General features: G+C 45.6%; 1 protein-coding gene across 4 annotated transcripts in view; it reads left to right on the forward strand.

The window, feature by feature from the left end:
* Positions 1 to 19108, forward strand: part of ARHGAP17 (Rho GTPase activating protein 17) — a 93589-nt gene that overhangs the window by 57753 nt on the left and 16728 nt on the right. For all 4 annotated transcript variants that reach the window (XM_081965384.1, XM_081965387.1, XM_081965386.1 and 1 more), the window contains exons 3-12: positions 5192 to 5296; positions 6207 to 6283; positions 7473 to 7584; positions 7749 to 7825; positions 8882 to 8993; positions 11119 to 11187; positions 11319 to 11400; positions 14192 to 14319; positions 16140 to 16251; positions 19026 to 19107. In XM_081965384.1, the coding sequence (XP_081821510.1) occupies positions 5192 to 5296; positions 6207 to 6283; positions 7473 to 7584; positions 7749 to 7825; positions 8882 to 8993; positions 11119 to 11187; positions 11319 to 11400; positions 14192 to 14319; positions 16140 to 16251; positions 19026 to 19107 (956 nt within the window). The remainder of the gene's footprint in view (positions 1 to 5191; positions 5297 to 6206; positions 6284 to 7472; positions 7585 to 7748; positions 7826 to 8881; positions 8994 to 11118; positions 11188 to 11318; positions 11401 to 14191; positions 14320 to 16139; positions 16252 to 19025; position 19108) is intronic.

Raw genomic sequence — 19108 nt, forward strand, 5'->3', positions numbered from 1 at the left:
TCATCTCGAAGAGCTCTGGCAGGGCCGCTGATGCATAGCGAGGAGCCAAGTATACAATCAGCAAGCCCAACTGACTCCCTGGGCCCCATCTCACACCAAGAGACTCACACCCGGATATCTGTGGTACAGTGAACTCTCTCGGTTCTAGACTTTCCCGTAAAATTACCGCTACCCCACCACCCCTACCCCGGGCCCGAGGCTGATGCAATGCACGGTATCCTGGTGGGCACATTTCCACAAGGGGTAAGCCCCCCTCGTGGCCCAACCAGGTCTCCGTAATCCCTGCAAGGTCCGGCTCCCCCTCCAAAATCAGATCGTAGATGAGGGGGGCCTTATTGACAACGGACCTTGCGTTGCACAGCATCAGCCCCAGGCCCTGGCTCTGTGAGTCCTGGCCACCTAGGCTGCGGGGGTTGGTATAAATGACCGGGCGTGTCCAACAGCCACGGTCTCCCAACCAACTACAGAATCTTCGTCTGTCAGAACGAAGCGACTGGTAAAAAAAAAAAACCTTGTCGAGAGTTCAATCAAACATCTTCAAATCGTGGGAAGGGTTTTTTTTTACCAGGGGCTTCCCTGAACACAATGGCGAGGAACGCGGCCGAGCTGGAAAGGTAAGAGGCGCGCCTCACGGCCCAACACCGCCCACCTCGCCCCAATGATAAAGGCAGTCTGCCTGGTTCCTTTCCCCGCTGTCCCTTTAGTGAGGGGTGGCACGTGGGGGGGGGGGTGGTAGAAGTGAGACATGTGTCCTATTCCTACCAGAGACTGACAGCTCCGTCGCGTTCCTCGCCCTTTCGCTCATTGAATCCCCTTGTAAAAAAAATCTTGCGAGTTGAACTCATGAGGTTTTTTTTAACAAGGGGATTCAGTGGGCGAAAGGGCGAGGAACGCGACAGAGTTTGGAAGGTAAGAGGCACGCCTCGCTTCTCCCCCCACCACCTGCCACCCCTGGCTAAAGGGACGGCGGGGAAGGGAACCAGGCAGGCTGCCTTTACCATTGGGGCAAGGTGGGTGGTGTTGGGCCGCGAGGCCCGCCTCTTACCTTTCCAGCTCCTTCACGTTCCTCGCCAATGTATTCAGGGAAGCCCCTGGTAAAAAAATAAAAACCTCCTCGCAATTTCAAGATGTTTGATTGAACTCGTGAGAAGAGGTTTTTTTTTTCACCAGCCGCTTCCCTGAGCACAGTGGCGAGGAACGCGAGGAAGGGAACCAGGCAGGCTGCCTTTGCCATTGGGGTGGGCGGTGTTTTTTTGCACGAGAAGGAACAGGCGGGAGGGGGTGATCACATTGCTGGCCTGCTGCTGTTTTTGCGGCGAGCCCTCTTTTTTCCCTGCAAGCTGTACCGGTAGGTGGTACAGTGGTAATGGCAGGGACCAGTTGCGCATGTGCTTAAATAGTTGGGGGTGGGCTTATTTTCAGGGGAGGGCTTATTATTGCACATGCTCTGAAATGCCCGATTGGGTTTATAAGCAGAGCATGTCTTATTTTCGGGGAAACACGGTAACTATAACTTTATATATATCTGCTTTTATATTATTTCATACATCTTTTTTCTTCATGCTATATACGTATAACATTCTATATATTCTATGTATAACAATCTTTATTACATTTGAGTCATTTTGTATCCATTTCCTATTATTTATTTGCTACGGTCTATTTCGTATTTCTATCTTTTAATCATTTTCCGGTTTTGTAGTTGTTTTTTAATTTGTTGATCTTTTTTCCTTTCTTTTTTGCTTTCCTGCTCCCCACCGCCCCCTTTCCTCTAGCCCATGGGTCGTCAACCTGGTCCCTACCACCCACTAGTGGGCGTTTTGGGATTCCAGGTGGGCGGTGGGGATTTCGGAGGTTAAAACCTCCTTTTGAACTAACCCGCGCAAGAAGCGCCGTCCCGTCGCCAGGGAAACAGTGAGTGAGGTGAATCACGTGGTTGCTCAGATCACACGGGCGCAGCCCAAGAAGACATTTCTGAGAAGAGAAACTTCTCCAGTCGGGCTGCGCCCGTGTGATCTGAGCAACCAATTCACCTCACTCACTTTTTCCCTGGCGATGGGACGGCGCTTGCCTGCGCTTCACCAGCTCAGGCGCGACCGGAGAAGTTTCCTCAGCTCCTCACCGCTCCACTGAAGACATTTCTGAGAAGAGAAACTTCTCCGGTCGCGCCTGAGCTGGTGAAGTGCTAGAAGGGGGGCGGGGGGAAGGAGCAGAAAAGACAAAAAGGAGAATGAAAGGGAGAAAGAGGAGGTGGGGGATAGGGGATCCTTGCTGCTTTCTGAGTTTGGTGGTTTTCTTACAGACATTTCATTACCAAACTAGGTAACATCATCACTGCTAGAAGGGAGTGGGGTTGTGGGGAAAGGAGGAGGAGGAGGAGAAGTCGAGTAGAAACTGATAGCAGGGACAGGCAGAAGTGGAGCAGAGCAGTTGCAAAATAGGAGAAAGAAAAGGCAGGAGAGAATTGTTGTTGGCTAATAATAATAAGTGGGCTAATTAGCTCAGCCTTACTTTTGTACATAGCCCTAAGGAAGATAAAAAAAGGAGATAAAAAGGAAAAGCACGGAAAGAGGAGACCTTCGTTTGTTCCTTACGAAAATCGAACCAGATATCAAATATTTAGTCTTGCAGCATCAGCCTCAAAGATCTCATTAATCACTAGTAAAGCTAATTTCAATTTACTTTATTGTTTTCTAATTAAACTTTATAAAGTTAAAAACATTATAAACATGCATAAAGTAGAAATAAAAAGATAAATGTATGTACATTTCTTTTTTAAAAAAACACCCTCCTTTCTAAAAAATATTCCGCACTTGCGCAAAAACTGGTGGGCGGTAAGGAAATTTTTCCATCAAGAAAGATCCATTAGTGGGCGGTAGGTAGAAAAAGGTTGACTACCACTGATCTAGCCAATGACACCATAAATCCCATACGCAGTAATACTCAGATTCTTCTTTCTCTTTTAATTCTTTCGTGAGCCTCTGCATCTCTGCACATTCCATTTTTTTTTATTACATTTTCTTCTGTTAGTGTATAATTATTTTTCCAGTTTTGTGCAAATGAATTCTTGCTGCCGTGATTATATGTAGAATTAAGTATCTAATATTTTTTTCATATTTCCTTTTATAATTGCTAATAGAAATAGCTCTGGTTTTAGTTCAATTTGGTGTGTGGTAATCTCCTCCAGCCAATCTTTTATTTTTTTCCAATATTTTTTCACAGATGTGCACGTCCACCACATATGGTAGTATGTTCTGTGTTGTTGGTTGCATTTCCAACAGATAGGTGATCACTCCAGGAACATTTTCGAAATTCTCGCTGGTGGGAGATGCCATCTGTAGAACATCTTGTACATGTTCTCTATATATGCCGTTGCCATCGTTAATTTGTAATTTATTTCCCAAATTTTTTCCCATTCTGCCAATTCTATAGTATACCCAAAATTTGTCACCCATGTTATCAGCGTTTCTTTCACAGTTTCTTCTTCCGTTTTAAATTTAATAAATAACTATATATATTTTAATCAATTTTTCTTTGGTTCCCTGTAGAATTTTATCCAGTTCTTGTGGCTCCTTATAAAATCCACCCCTTTCTCTGTCTTTTTTATACCTTGCCTGTATTTGTAAATAGGGCCTATGTCTATTCCCTCATCTTTCAATTATTGCCTTGTTTTTAGTCTTCCTTGGTTATCTAATATGTCTTCATAATGGCATTTCTTGCGGATCTCCCAATGCCCCACTCTGTTCTCATGCTCTTGTTTGTAGTCAGTCTGTGTGATCTTCTTGTAGCAGCTAACTAAGAAGACCACCAATTCTTCCAATTCTTTATAGAAGCAGCATTTGCTGCCTATGCTGTCTTCTCAGTTCTGGTTTTGTATGTATTTGTTGATAAGGTTCAGTCTTGTACAGCTGGAATTAGCCCCTCCGTCTCTTCCTTCAGTTTTCCTGCTCTTTCCTGCCCATTGCCAGTTCTTGCTTTTGCCTGCTTTTTTATGCCTTGGCCATGTAATACTTTACCTTGCTGTGTCTCTTTCCTTCTCATTTTCTCTTTCTTTTGGGCCAGGTTGGTCTCTCCAGTACTCAGTAAGCCTTCATGGCATAGTAGCTTCACTGCATCTTCTTCACTGTCCTTCAGAGATGTCTCCTCCTCCTCCTCCTCCTCCTCCTCCTCCTCCTCCTCCTCCTCCTCCTCCTCCTCCTCCTCCTCCTCCTCCTCCTCCTCCTCCTCCTCCTCCTCTTCTTCTTCTTCTTCTTCTTCTTCTTCTTCTTCTTCTTCTTCTTCTTCTCCTACTATTCACAACAGTATGAAGTGACAGCTGCCAGTTCTCCAGCTGCTGTTGGTCTTCATATGCATCAGGTTCCCTCCAATAACCTAGGACAGCGATGGCGAACGTTTTTTGGCTCGTGTGCCATAAGTGGGGGGAGCACAGGGGGGCAAACTGGAAGTCTGTTGCCGAATGTCCGGTTTGCCCATAGGGCCAGGTTCTTTGCACTCTGGGGGCTTCAGGAAAGGGCCTGGGGAGCCTGGGGAAGGCGAAAAATGGCTTTAAAAAAGGCTGAACGCAGCTGGCCAGCTGACAGGGCAACGCTTTGCGTGCCCTGACAAATGGCTCCACGTGCCACAGGTTTGCCATCCCGGACCTAGGATGTCATAACATGTCAATGTAGTATATTATTATTATAGTGTACATATAGTCCTCAACAACTCTTCATTTAGTGACCGTTCAAAGTTACAACAGCCCTGAAAAAAGTGAGTTATGACTGTTGCAGCATCCCCATGGTCACATGATTAAAATTCTGCCACTTGGTAATTGACTCATATTTATGACGGTTGCAGTGTCTGGGGTGTGTGTGTGTTTGTCATGCGATCCCCTTTTGTGACTGTCTGACAAGCAAAGTCAATGGGGAAGCCAGATTCATTTGACTTAACAACGTCACCCAGCTGGCTTTCATGCCTGAGGAAGGCCTGGAACTCACTTCCTCCTGGCTTCACCAAAGTGACTCTCAGCAAATACTTTAAACCTCTAAATAAAAATGTGAGCATGTAATTGTGTATGGAACTCTGCACGCATGGTACATAAAGAACTGAGGAAGGAGTATTATGTAGCTGCATAGCTTAGGTATCCTCGACTGACAATTGTTCATTTAACAACATGCCTTGCTTTATCCTGTCTTGTTTCCTCTCCGGCCAGATCGAGCGGCGTCTGGACAACGTGAGGTCCGTTTGCCACAATTCCTATAAGCGGCTCGTGTTGTGTTTGCAAGGACAGTATGGAACTGAGGCTGAAAAGAGACACGTGAGTAGATTTCCCCTCTCAAGCCCCTTCCTGTGCGTCTGTGTTTCCTTTCTTCCTGCAGGTTAGCAATAGCACTTAGACTTACCGCTTCACAGTGCTTTTACAGCCCTCTCTAAGCACTTTACAGAGTCAGCCTCTTGCCCCCAACAATCTGGGTCCTTGTTTGACCTTGGAAGGTTGGACCTCGGAAGGTTGGACCTCGGAAGGTTGGAAGGCTGAGTCAGCCTTGAGCCGGTGAGATTTGAACTGCCAAACTGCAGCTGCAGTACTGCACTCTAACCACTGGGCCACCTCGGCTCAATGGACAGGATGGCGAGACTGTCCTCAGTGTTCTTTTTGTTGTTGTTGTTTATTTACTTCTCTGTATTGCTCTAACATGCAAGACAGGAGAAGAAGGAGCCATCCCAAAATACGAAGCCAAAAATAGCAAATAGAGAAAGAAACTCCTGCAAAGAGAACCTCCGCCATTTCCCAGGTGCTTTGCATGGGCTCCCAGCTTCATGCGAGGTGAGCCCTACAGGCACTCATCCAGCCCAGCCTCTCCTCCGCACAGCGGCTTCCTTCTCACCAGAGAGCAGCTCTGGTCCCTCGTTTCTGACTCACAGGGCAGCGTCCAGAGCCCAGCAGGAAGGCCTGCTTCCATTGGCAGGGCAACCCAGGGCTTCGCCAGGAGAGACCTGCCGAGTGTCTCCCTTACACGCCCCACGTTGACCTGCCTTTCTCAGGCTGACATTTCCCAACGTCTCTGTCCGGCCATTAGAGCTGAGCTTTCGTTCCTCCTTCCTGTGATTGTCCCCCGATTTCTCCCTCAGGTTCTGCAGGTGGGCTGGCGGGTGCCACGTTTCCTCCTGACCGTTAGGAGGCTTGGAAGAGTCACCTTGCTAGGAGCTGCCTTTCTTTTCCTTTGCAGAAGAAGCTTCCCCTCACGACGTTTGCCCAGAACATGCAGGAAGGCGCCCAGCAGCTCAGCGAGGAAACGCTTCTGGGGTAAGAGCTGAAGCTCCTTTCTGGATCTGCCCGTCACCCTTGGCCTCTTCGCACATGGAGACGGTGCCGCCTCTGAGGCCCAGGCTCCCTTTCTCCTTTAAGAGGTCCTCTGAGGCCCTTTAGATGCCCCCGCAGCAAAGACTGTGGATGAAAAGGGGGGCAGGGGCTGGCTTCAAGAAATTGGACTGGCACTTATTCACTCACATTGTGGGCCTGCTGTTAATAAAAGTCCTCCTCCACGTTTGGGATTGAAGTTACTGGTTATTTTCACAATTTTCCTCCGTTTCTTATGGGAGGTTGCTGTTATATTTATTGTTTTAATGTGTCTTCAATTGTAATTCAGTTGTAATTGTGTCCTGGAGGTTCAGCCCAGCCAGAAAAAACAGCTCAGCAGTTGTGAACAACCCTGGATGCCCAAGAGGCCTTTCTCTTGGCTAAAGGGCACCCTGATTTCCTCTCGTCCCCGTACAGGGAGTCCTCAACTCAAGCCCAGAATTTATGTTGCTAAGCAAGACAGTTGTTAAGTGAGTTTTGCCCCATTTTACAACATTTCTTGCCAGTTAAGTAAATCACTGCAGTTGTTAAGTTAGTAACCTGGTTGTTAAGTGAATCCGGCTTCCCCATTGACTTTGCTTGTCAGAAGGTCACAAAAGGTGATCACATGACCCCGGGACACTGCAACCGTCATAAATATGAGCCAGTTCTAAGCATTTTAATTCTGATCGTGTGGTCAAGGGGAGGCTACAACGGTTATAAGCATAAAAATGGTCATGTCGCTTTTTTCAGTGCCTTTGCAACTTCAGTCACTCGGTGAAGTGTTGGAAGTCGAGAACTACCCGTATATGCAGCAGGCCATATTTTTTGCACCCTTTTGAAACCCAGAGGGGCAGAAACGGCTTAACCTCTTGTATCTCTACATCCATTCCCGTGTGATGATTCCAGCCGGGGGAAGAGAGCTTGCTTAGCGCAGTCAGGCTGGTTCCTTTATCCCTCCCTTAGACTCTCCTTTTCCCACAGGCACCTGTGAGAATAAAGGTTCTCCCATCCATTCACACAAAGTTCCGGAGCTTCTTGAGAAATGGCTGGAGAATTGTAACAAGTTCATGTGCTTTATTTTGCTGGGGGAATGGCTCCTTCCACTCCTTTGGGCAAACCGAATGAAGCCAGTGACGGTTTCTTTTGTTTGTAGGAAAATGCTGGAGGCTTGTGGAGAAGCGGAGAATAAACTTGCAATGGAACTCTCTCACCACGAGATGCAGGTTGAAAGGGATGTTTTGGAACCACTGAATCAACTTAGCGAGGTAAGTGGCTCCAGCTGTGACCATCGCTCCTGTCCCGGGGGTAACCCCTTTCTTACCAGGAAGAGTAAGAAAAGCAGCAACATGGGGGGGGGGGGGCTGTTGGATAAATATAATGGTCGTATAGTTAGTGGCAAATGTCGGTTTCCTGTTGTCTCTTCTTACAGATGGAAATCCCCAATATTCAGAAACAGAGGAAGCAGCTTGCTAAGCTAGTCCTAGACTGGGATTCTGCAAGAGCTCGGTAAAGTGCAACTCTCCTCTTCCTTTTTGTGCTCAGGAAGTCTCGGTCCCCCTTCCTTGCAAGCCCATCTGCTCCAGCGTTGACTTGAGGAGTCCTGGGTGCTCTCTGAGCTTGGCTGGGTTTTTGCAGATGTTTCATTACCAGGGTGGACTTGATTTAAATCAAGTCAATTGAAATCATGATTTCAATCACTAGTAAAAAGGCTTGATTTAAATCAACTCAATTTATCCACCCTGTTCATTACCCAAACTAGGTAACATCAGGGCACCTAATTTGGGTAATGAAACACCTGCAGAGAGAAAACAACCAAGCCCAGAGAATGCCATTTCAACTCTGAGCTACAAATATTCTCATTTATCGGTACATTTATCAGGCCACATCCAGCCTTCCAGATTTTGTCATCCACTCAGTACCTTGGGAAGGGAGAGAATCTGCCAGGTCTCCTCGCTTAGCTCAGCTGCCCTGGAGATTATCAGCTCCCATCCAAAGTCGATGGACTTGTAGGCATGCTTGCGCAATGAGTAAAAGAAGGTGTGCCAGTGAGATGGATTTGTTGTTCCCTAGGACAACATTAACTCTCCCATAATGTGGTAATCTGTCACAGAAGACTGCTTTCTGCTCAAGTAGCCAAGTGGGCCCCCAACTGAATTCCAGTTCCCACAAGCCCTCACCCATCTCTGGGCCAGAATGCAATAGAATGGATCCTCTACTTTCAGTAAAGTTGTCGTGCTTTGAATAGGACCCCGTGTACATCAGGAATAGTGTGCCTTTCTAGGTCCCATCTCTATCTGGCATGCAGTTGGTGTGACATGTTTACTTAGTTGGAGTTACAGACCAGACATCTTCCCCATACGTTCTGTCTCGAGGATATATTCAGCTCATGGACTCTATTTCTTCACTTCCTGCTTGCCTCTCATAAGTACTTTCATTTGAAGATCTTGTTCTGCAAAAGATGCTTCTGCATGATTCACTGTGGAAGAACAGGAAGACCATTGATCCTTCGTAAGTGTTTTCTCCCCTGGAATTCTTTCTGGACGGCTGCTTTCTCTTATACAGGTGGAACCAGGCCCACAAAACCTCAGCTACTAACTTCCAAGGGCTCCCATCTAAGATAGATTCCCTCAAGGAGGAGATGGATGAAGCTGGAAATAAAGTAGAGCAATGCAAGGTACGTTCTTAAGTGAATTCTTGCTACAGTCTCTGATGGAGAATTGATGGATGCTTGGAGAAGTTTTACATTTCCCTGCCTAGTAACATGGTCATGGTTGTCCCAAAAGTGCTTTTTTCCAAAAAGCAGCTGCACTATCTTGAAGTTTTTTTTTCTTTTGAAACGTTTCAAAGGAACTGAAACTTAGAAATGAAGAAGCTTCTTGGAAACATTTTGAAAGGAAAAAACCCCAAAAAAGTCCAGTTGCCTTTGGGGAAAAGCAATTTTGGGACTCCCGAGTAAAAGCACCCAGGGCAGAAGATCATGTCCCTGGTTTTCAGGGGAAATGTCACCAACAGGATTTTGCATCTGGAGCTTATTTATGGATGTCTTTTATCCCTCTCTCAGCAGCCTAACAGGTGAATTTCATTCAGGACAGAGGAAGCGGTTCCTGGCCTCACCAGCCCTGGCTTCCTAGGAAACTTACTTCAAACAGATGATAACTCTTCTTGGTCTCCTGAGAACGGTGTTCCTCAGTCTCAGCAATTTAAAGACTTCAATTCCTAAAAGTCCACACACATCTTAAAGAATTAATAAATTATTTATTCTAAGAATAACAAATCTTAAAAGAATTCTGGGAGTTGAAGTCCACGCATCCTAAAGTTGCTGAAGTTGAGAAACTCTGCTCTACAACTAGTAGGAAGCAGCTTTTCAATAAAGTCGAGTTTTTACCGCCCAGAGCCCCCCCCCCCCTTGAGGAGAGATGGGCAGTCTAGAAAGAATGAAATATAAATGAACAAAAATACCTCAATTCACCCTTTTGCTTGCTTAGGTTTGCTGTCCAAAGTTATATTTGAATTACTGGAATTGGGTGCTCAATTCTCTTCTTAACTTCCTTACGAGTCAAGGTCTCAACCACCATTTTATAGAAATGCTTGGGAGGGTCTGAAACGGGCAGTTTGTGCAAGGAAGCCCACCAACATCCCTGTTTTATATTACAGAAATACTGAAAATTCAAAGGGGTTCACCAACATTAATAAGCATCACCGCGTACTTACTTTTATCCGATTTTGAATAAAGTATATAGTGTGTAGCTTTGTTTATACTTTTTGCACAGATTATTTGGATCATGTAAAAATGGTGGAAAGTTTGAATTAATTTTCCTGTCTTAATTGTATTGGAGGGAATGGGCTGTGATTATGCACATTTTAAAATAGGCACATGAGGCAACGATGCAAGAGACAGAATTCACTTGTTCTGAAAGGGAAGTTTAGGTAGGGCCATTGATTCCTGGACCTTACGCTCATCCTTTTGCAGGATCATTTGGTTATTTTCACAAAGATGGATTTCAATGGAATTGTGGTTTGACACTCTTCATGTCCTAACCTCATTATCCTGGAAGGCTGGTTCAGGATCTGTCTGCCTGCTTAATTTACTCTGCCAGATTTCTGTGCCTATCCCAGAGGGCTGCTGGGTGAGGCAGTGGTTAGGGCAGTGATGGCGAACCTATGGCACGCGTGCCACAGGTGGCACGCGGAGCTATTTGTCAGGGCACGTGAGGCGCTGCCTTGTCAGCTGGCCAGCGTGCATGCGCATGCTGCCCAGCTAAGTTCACCAGCTAAGAGCTCCCCCAGAGGCCCTCCGGAGGCTTCAGGGACCGTCCGGAGGCTTCCCTGATGCCTTCGGAGCGCTTAAAATGACCCTCCGAGCAAACCGGAAGTCAACCGGGGGGGAGCACCTGTTGTGCACACATGCGCACTGGGGGGTCACACTTGCATTATGGGTGCGGCACGCACGCACATGACCCCCCTGTGCTCACCCCACTCGTGGCACGCGAGCCAAAAAAGGTTCGCCATCGCTGGGTTAGGGTGTGTGAAATTGTTCAACTTTCAATTTCCAAACATTTATGTAGTTACTTACCAAGCACATCTAAATTATATTAAAGTAACCAAAATATCTTTAGAATCCCCAAGGCATGTCACCCCTTGATTCTAAATATATTTTGGTTACCTTAATATAATTTAGATGTGCTTGGTAAGTAACTACGTAGGTATCATAACTTTTTAACCTTCTTGTTTCCTCTTAGGCAGGGTCTTATGTTACTAACACCTCTTCTTTTTTCTACACCCCTTCCCAAAATCTCCAGGACCAACTTGCTGCAGATATGTATAATTTCATTTCCAAAGAAGGCGACTATGCAAGACACTTTGTCTCGGTGAGTAACTGCTCCCCGGGTAGCCTACTTTGTTCTGGGATATTCATTTTACCTGCTTAATCCTTCTGTCTGTGTGCTGTTCTGTTCATTCGGTGCTAACTTTTGTTTTAAAATATGGGTTTTGTTCTCAGTTATTAGAAGCCCAAGCAGATTACCATAGAAAAGCATTAGCAGTCTTAGAAAAGGTGCTCCCTGAAATCCAGGCCCATCAAGGTAAAGTAACTCCATGCTCTGCCTTCTGCTTTGCCTGTGCCATCTCTGCACTCTTCTTCCTCCTCCTCCTCCTCCCAGTTTACTTCATCCCCTTTCCGCATGCTGTCCTTCTTGAATGAAAACACAGGAGTTTTCTTAATGGTGCTTAATCTTCCCAAATTATCCCTTCCCTTTTGCAGTTGCATCCCTGAAAACCTCCCAGTTCCCTCTTAATCCACTAACAAATCTCTAGGAACTTGTCTGAAGCTCCTCCAGAGCATTGCCATTCCTTGGACAGGTGAGGCATGACAGCCCACTCCTTGGCCAGTTGTGGAGCCATTGTCTCTCCGGTATCTGGCGCTTTTCCTCAGTCACCTTCTTGGGGAATAGGTGAAGTTCTTGGCAAAGTCTGCTCTGATCAGCATCCCTTCCCAGAGAATGTTGGATCCTAGCCTCCTGCTTGCAAAACCTTTTGTGCCCTGCCCTTAAAGGTGGCGCATCACTGCACATGCAAAAGAGCCTTCTTCAAAACATGGCTGCTGGGAGGGAGGCGCCATTGAGACCTCCCAAAGACTAACCTCCAGAACAATTTAGCAGGTCCTGCAGGGAAGAGGAGGAGGACTGTTTGGCTTTGAAAAGGCCTTTCCATGATAGAGGAATCCCACGGGTATCCCAATAAACAGCTGGTTAGCTGAGCTGCGTTGTCCTAAGAAGGCTGAATCGTTTTGCTGTCTGCTTTGTTTGTTTTTTAAATTTATACGCCACCCATCTCACTCTGAGAAGCAATTTTGTCGTCATGTAAAATATGCTAAAGGCAGTTAACAATAAAAATGGCAACAAATATGAAATCATGTAAAAATCAAGTAACATATATAGTATTTAGTTTCTCAAGGTAAATTAGTCCTGAAACGACATGTGTTCTGCTAATATTCTAAACCTTAAAAAACGAAACATTCCTTTAGAAGCCACTGGTGAAGGCCGTAGGTTTCATAAATTCATTATGTGAAGCAGCGTAACGAGGGAGGGAAGTTACCCTAGATAGTGGCAGGTCCTGACCTCCAGGGATGGACTTTGTGGTCCTTTTGACACGGCCAAGCAACAACTCTCACCCTCTGACCTTACAGTTGGGGCTGCTGGCCTTTGTAGTTCAACAACATTAGAAGAGCACCGTTTTTGGGGGCCTTGCTGGGCACCAAGGCTGAAGGTTGTGATACAAGCACACCCTTGCAGAAAGCACTATTTCAGGGCCTAGTTTCTCTCAAGTCATCCAATCTGTTCTATCCCAGCCTATCGGAGAGGTTTAATTCCGTGCTGCACAGAGACAGACGGGCTCTCTGGCACTTTCCAACTCTGCTTCGGAGTGGGCCATCAAGTACTCACCATTTTTGTCTGCAGGGGGTTGAAGACAAAACAGCTTTGGGGAAGCATCACATGTCTTGGAGAGCTTTCAGACTTCTCCTTTCTAAGTTCTTCCTGAATAACTAACAATCTGCTCAGGCGCCTCTGTCTTCATCTTTTGATTTGGAAGAGAACATAATTGAAATGGTCTTAAATGTACTTAGCAGACTGGAGAGGTTTGACATTATTTGTGTGGGCCACTTGGCAAAACTCACGTCACTCTCCAGATTGTTTAATTGAGAAAGGATATTTATTTATTTATGTACTCACTCTGTATATAGCTGCCCAATCAGCATGAAGCTCAGGGTAACCTATGCAATTAAAAACAGATATATATATATTTTAATTGCACCCTGGGGACGAGCAAATTTGAGGTTATCCATAATTGGGGGTGGCTGGATTGCCAACAGTTGGATTACAATACTGCAATGGAAAAAGCTGTTGAATAGCTTTCTAGGAGCCCTGGTGGCTCAGTGGTTAGAATGCAGTATTGAAGGCAGACTCTGCCCACTGCCAGGAGTTCGATCCTGACCATCTCCACGTTGACTCAGCCTTCCATCCTTCCAAGGTTGGTAACATCAGGATGCAGATTGTTGGGAGCAATATGCTGACACTGTAAACTACTCAGAGAGTGCCGTAAAGCACCGTGGAGTGGTATGGAAGTGCTATTGCTATTCCTGATTGGACAGAATTGTCACCACCTGTTTTCCTGGGAGGAAACTCTGATCACCGAGAAATCACCTTTCCTTTCGAGAACAGCTCACCCCTGGCCACCTAATTCAATGAGGCGTGGGTCTTCCTGCCTTAGCTACCTGCTCTCATCCCTGTGGCAACCCAACCTGCTTTTGCATCCCTTGCCACAAAGACCTCAAGGACTGGGAACCCTAGCAAGAAAAACTGGGGAAGGTTTACTGCTTAATTAAATTACCTGATAATTGAGAGTATTCCTCAAGTGTTGTTGCAGCCAACAATACTATCTTGTTTTAGTTCCCGCTTCCCAATCACACGTTTTCTAGCAACCGTGTTACATGGGTCTGAAGAACTGCCAAAAATCTCCCTGGGTTGATTACCTGCCATTCGATTTTTATCCCTAAGCATGGTGGTTGTGGCAGCATTCTGGACCTCACCCAAGTAGTTCTGTTGGAGAAGCCCAGCCCCGCTTAGGGGTCACCTCTTTGTGAGCTGAGAGCCCCGGCCAATCCAGCCACCTCAGCCTGTGCACTTCTGGGTCCATCGCTCCCAGGCTGCAGACTTGGCTTCTGGTTCTTCCCGGGGACAAAATTTAAAGGGCTCTGCCATCAAATGGTTCAGATCTTCTTGTGTGATGCCTAATGACCGTACTGCAGATCTCTTCCCCCTGGATGGTGGGTTTCCCAGTTGTGTGGCTGACTTTTAATTCTGCTTCTCTAACTAGACAAGTGCACTGAAAAACCAGCTTTCGGGACTCCCCTGGAGGAGCACCTCAAGCGTAGTAGCCGAGAAATCGCCGTCCCCATCGAGGCCTGTGTGATGATGCTCTTGGAAACAGGCATGAAAGAGGAGGTGGGTGAGGGCTCCACGCCCTTCTCTTTCCCTGTGTGGGGCAGGTTCCACTACTGGGCTGGAAGAACCCTGGGCTCGCTTCTCTTGCACATACAGGGTGGGCCAAGCCTGGTGGTAGCAGTGCCCCATTTATTTCATCCCACCTGTATTATTTTACAAATAACTCAAGGTAGCAAACACATCCAACACACTTTTCTCCTCCTTTTCCCCTACAACAACAACAACCCTTTGAGGTGGGTTGAGCTGAGAGAGAGGGACTGGCCTAAGGTCACCCAGCTGGCTTTCGATGGGACTTGAATTCACAATCTCCTACTTTTTACCTTGGTGCCTTTACCACCTAGATCAGGGGTGTCCAAACTTGGCAACTTTAAGACTTGTGGAGTTCAACTCTCAGAATTCCCCAGCCAGCTCTGCTGGCTGGGGAATTCTGGGAGTTGAAGTCCACAGGTCTTAAAGTTGCCAAGTTTGGACACCCCTGACCTAGATGAAAGTGGCACTTTCTCTGTGGCCAGGAGGCTCCCTGATTCGGCTGCCTCCATAAGGCATTTGCCTTCTGCTTGTCTGAGATGGCCAGTTTTGGCATGTTGGCTGCCAAATTTCCTGAAATCCCTTGAAGAGGGTTTGATGGAGGTTTTGCAGACACTTGAGGCTAACTTGGCTGTTTTGTCTTGCTGGTGCTGACCAAGTCATTTGGAAGCAGCCTGAATCTTTTCACTTGTGTGAGTCATTTTAGCTTGCTTTCTTCACTGCACTTCCGGTAGGAAACTGTTGGCCCAGACTGCTCTTAGGGCACCTGCATACCCCAGGCTCCCTGACTGGGAGGGAGGGTCGTGCAAGTATCCTTCCATCATCCAGCTGTCTGTCTGTCTTCCCCACTCCCAAAGGAAGAAAAAGCTGAAGTGGAGCCCCCGGAGGGCTTGAGGAGCTAATAAAAGCCCGTGTACAAGAGGGGATAGCAAGGATTGACTTCCATTTCTTCCATAATTGCTCTTTTGCTATGTTTTCTAGAAGCAACTTTCAGACTTCCCTTTTGCCTTGTGCTTCATATCTAGGCCAATTTGTGTTTCCTTCGGGCTCATCCATTTGCCTTCTCAAAAATGGATATTGGAGCAGAAAGCTGCAGGTTCAACATCATGGTTTGGTATTTAGGAACTTGGTCCCTCCCTCTGTCTATGTCAGGTGTCTTTCAGCCTTGTCCCCAGGACTTGCAAGAATGGATTCCCCCCGTCCGCCCCCCAGATCCACAGCGCGAGGGCTTCCTTCTTGCAGCCCAGGTTCCATCTCAGATTTTAGAAAGTTTGGGAACTGTTGGCCAATCAGGATTTTAGGGGGAACAAACTTCAACCACAACAAGAAGGGACATGCAGGATGTCAGAATTGAGTCAGACTTCACTTGTGAAAAGCTGTCAGCTTTGTGGCCATCCATTTGTTCTGGGGGAAAAAACATGCTCCTGTTTTGAAGCACAAGTTCTGTTCACAGAATATTCCAAGAAGAAATAGGGAAGAGTCACTTGGCTGAGATGAGTTTTCAAGCCGCCTTTTGCCGTAATGGCCTAAGAAAGACAGAACTCTCTCCCAGCTGATCCTCCTGTGTCTGATTTGCTCAAAGAAATGGCATCACATTCCATCAGGACCTCGGCGGCCTCAGCTCAATATGTCCCCAAGTGGTGGCCATGAGCTCAGCCAAACTGACTCTTGTTACTTCCCTGATGTCTTGCACCGTCAGCATCTTGAAAGGGAGATCTTTTTTCATGAAATGGGGAGTTAATCAGTGTGAAGGAGCCTGGCTAAGGGAAGGGTGTGTTTCCTGTCCTCCTCAGGGCTTATTCCGCATTGCTGCTGGAGCCTCCAAGTTAAAGAAGCTGAAGGCAGCACTGGACTGTTCCACCTCGCACCTGGATGAGTTTTACTCAGACCCTCATGCTGTGGCCGGTAAGTGGACCCCAAAATAAGAGACACGCCTCTTCTTCATGGCTCTGCACCAGGCTTGGAGGGACTCAGAATCGACTGGGGAGAGTTGAGGCGGGGGGGGGGGGGGGGGGGGAGAGGGACCACTGGTGGCCATTTTTTTTTGTAAACATTTATTTTTATTTTTAAACAAAACAAGTACAGACAGACATAAGCCGTAAAAACATCTTCCAGTTCCGTACAGTGTGTTGATTGGTTACAAAACGTTTTGTACATTCTCACCATAGTCTTCACTTACACTTTATATAAAATCTCGTATTATCAATCTGATATATAGGTAAACAATTATTATCATTATTATACATTTATTTGATTATAATTGTCATTACTACATTTTATGTGAGATATTCTACATTTTCGGTAAATTTATATTATGACATTTCATTACATCATCCTAAATCCATCCTGTAATAGTACATCTTTATAAAATTCTTTGGTTACCAAACTTTTATGCATCCTCTCCATAGTCCTCACTTACAAATTATATAAAATCTCATATTATCAATATATATGTATACAATATTATCATTATTAATCATTTTTGACTATAACTATTATTACTTCATTTTATACAAAATATTCCTACTTTAAATAAATTCAAATTAATTTTTATTATAACATTTCATTACATCATCCTGTATCCATCCAATAGTAGTGCAATCTTTTATTTCTTGCCATTTGTCGTATTTGTATTCTAATTGCTTTTTAAATAAATCTTGTATGAACATCTCTTGGCAACTTATATTTCACTGCGTATCTTGTGAAGGCTCGAAACCCCTCATCCGTTCCTTCCATCATCTTCCCTTTAGTTATCACCAATGCTTCTGCCAGAATTTTTATCATTACTTCTGCCAAATTTTCTCTTTTTTCTTCTTCTATCTTCTGGAATCTGAGGTAAAATTCAAGACTTATCGATCTCCCATTCCAATATTCCGCTCTTATCTTTTTCAACAGCACTCATTCTGCTGTCAATATCTCCGATTTTCTTATCTCTTTGTTCATCTTTTTCTTCAGTTTTTTGAGATCTGTCCTCCTGTTTCATCATCTTTTCATATATTTTATCTGTTCTTTATGTGGCCATACTTTTTTGCTGGTTTCAAGATTGGCCACAACTGAGGTCCTCCCCATTAGTTTCTGCCCCACTTGCTGAGTTTGTTCCAGAATATTTCTGCTTCTTCCCCAAAAAATCAGATTAACATTCTAGGTCAGTGTTTCTCAACCTTGGCAACTTGAAGATTTCTGGGACTTGAAGTCCAGACATCTTCAAATTGCCAAGGTTGAGAAACAGTGTTCTAGGTGGTCCCCTTGGGTCTGTCACTAGTTGATTTAAAATGTCTGCACCCCCCTTGAACCGTCTAGTGGAAAGGCAGCTAACAAAAAAAGGAGCATTTACAAAATAATTATAGAATAATAGAATTGGAAGGGACCTTGGAGGTCTTCTAGTCCAACCCCTTGCTCAAGCAGGAGGTCCTATACCATTCCAGATAAATGACTGTCAAATCTCTTCTTAAAATCCTCCAGTGGTGGAGCACCCACAGCTTTTGGAGGCAAGCAGTTCCACTGGTTAATTGTTCTCACTGTCAGAAAATGTCTTTCATTCTAGGTTGGATCTCTCCCCAATAAGTTTCCATCTGTTACCTCTTGTCCTGCTTTCAGATGCTTTGATGAATAGGTTAAATTCCCCCCCCCCCACTTTCTCTCAGACAGCCCTTCAAATATTGAAAGACTATCCTATGGCTCCTAGTCCTCCTCTTTGTTAGGCTAGACATTCCTGCCACCCTTCTGCATATGTTTTAGCCTAATGATTATTCCCCTAATCATCTTTGTTGCCTTTCTCGGCACTCTTTCTGGAGTCTCAACGTCTTTTTTATATCATGATGACCAAATCTTTTCACAATATTTCAAGTGTTGTTTTACCAGTACAGTATAAAGCAAGTAGTGCATCTTATTTTATTTATTTATTTATTACTTGAACTTATTAGTCGCCCCCTCTCCCCACAGGGACTCGGGGCGACGTACAAAAGTATTATATAGCGTACAGAGGAGGTAAGAATAAATAAATAAGTTACAATACCTAAAAAAGTTAAAACCCCAGTGAAATTAACCCTTAAAAACTAAAATTACCAATTAAAAATGCCCTGGGCTGGAGAGATTGTAGTATTATGCCAGGTCAGCTAGTCGAAACAGGTAGGTTTTCAGCTTCATACGGAAGGAGCGAAGGTCAGTTGTTGTCCTGATGTCTGGGGGGAGGTCATTCCAAAGGGTGGGGCCCACTACAGAGAAGGCCCTACTCCAAATCATCTTCCCATGATCCTGATTCTCTCCCTCTGTTGATGCAGCCTACGACTGCATTGGCTTTCTTAGCAGCTGCAGCCCACGGCTGGCTCATCCTGAAGTGGTAGTCCCAAGGATTCTTAGATTCCTCTCGCTCTTGCTGCTGTTGCGCCAAGTGCCACCTATTTAAAATTTAGTTTTCTGCCATTGAAAAATCAAGCGTAGGAGCAAATGCTAGAGAAATATTTTTTTAAACATGTTTTTTAAAATCATGTGGTTTTAAAATAAGGGGTTTCACCTCAACTCCTCTGGCCGGGAGACAGGTGGCCCTCCTGGGTAGCTGCCCTGATCTTCCTGCTGTCACTGAACAGCTGCTTGGATCCCTTTGTAGCCCAGCTGCAGCCTGTCCAGCTGCAGCCCCCAGCCTGCTTTGCTTTGACTCCCCCTCCTCCTTTTTGCTTCAGGGGCCCTGAAGTCCTACCTGAGGGAGCTGCCGGAGCCACTGATGACCTATGCCCTGTATGAAGAGTGGACCCAGGTTGCAAAG

Source organism: Natrix helvetica (genome assembly GCF_964273705.1).
Source record: "Natrix helvetica genome assembly, chromosome: 13".
In the NCBI taxonomy this organism is placed as follows: Eukaryota; Metazoa; Chordata; class Lepidosauria; order Squamata; family Natricidae; genus Natrix; species Natrix helvetica.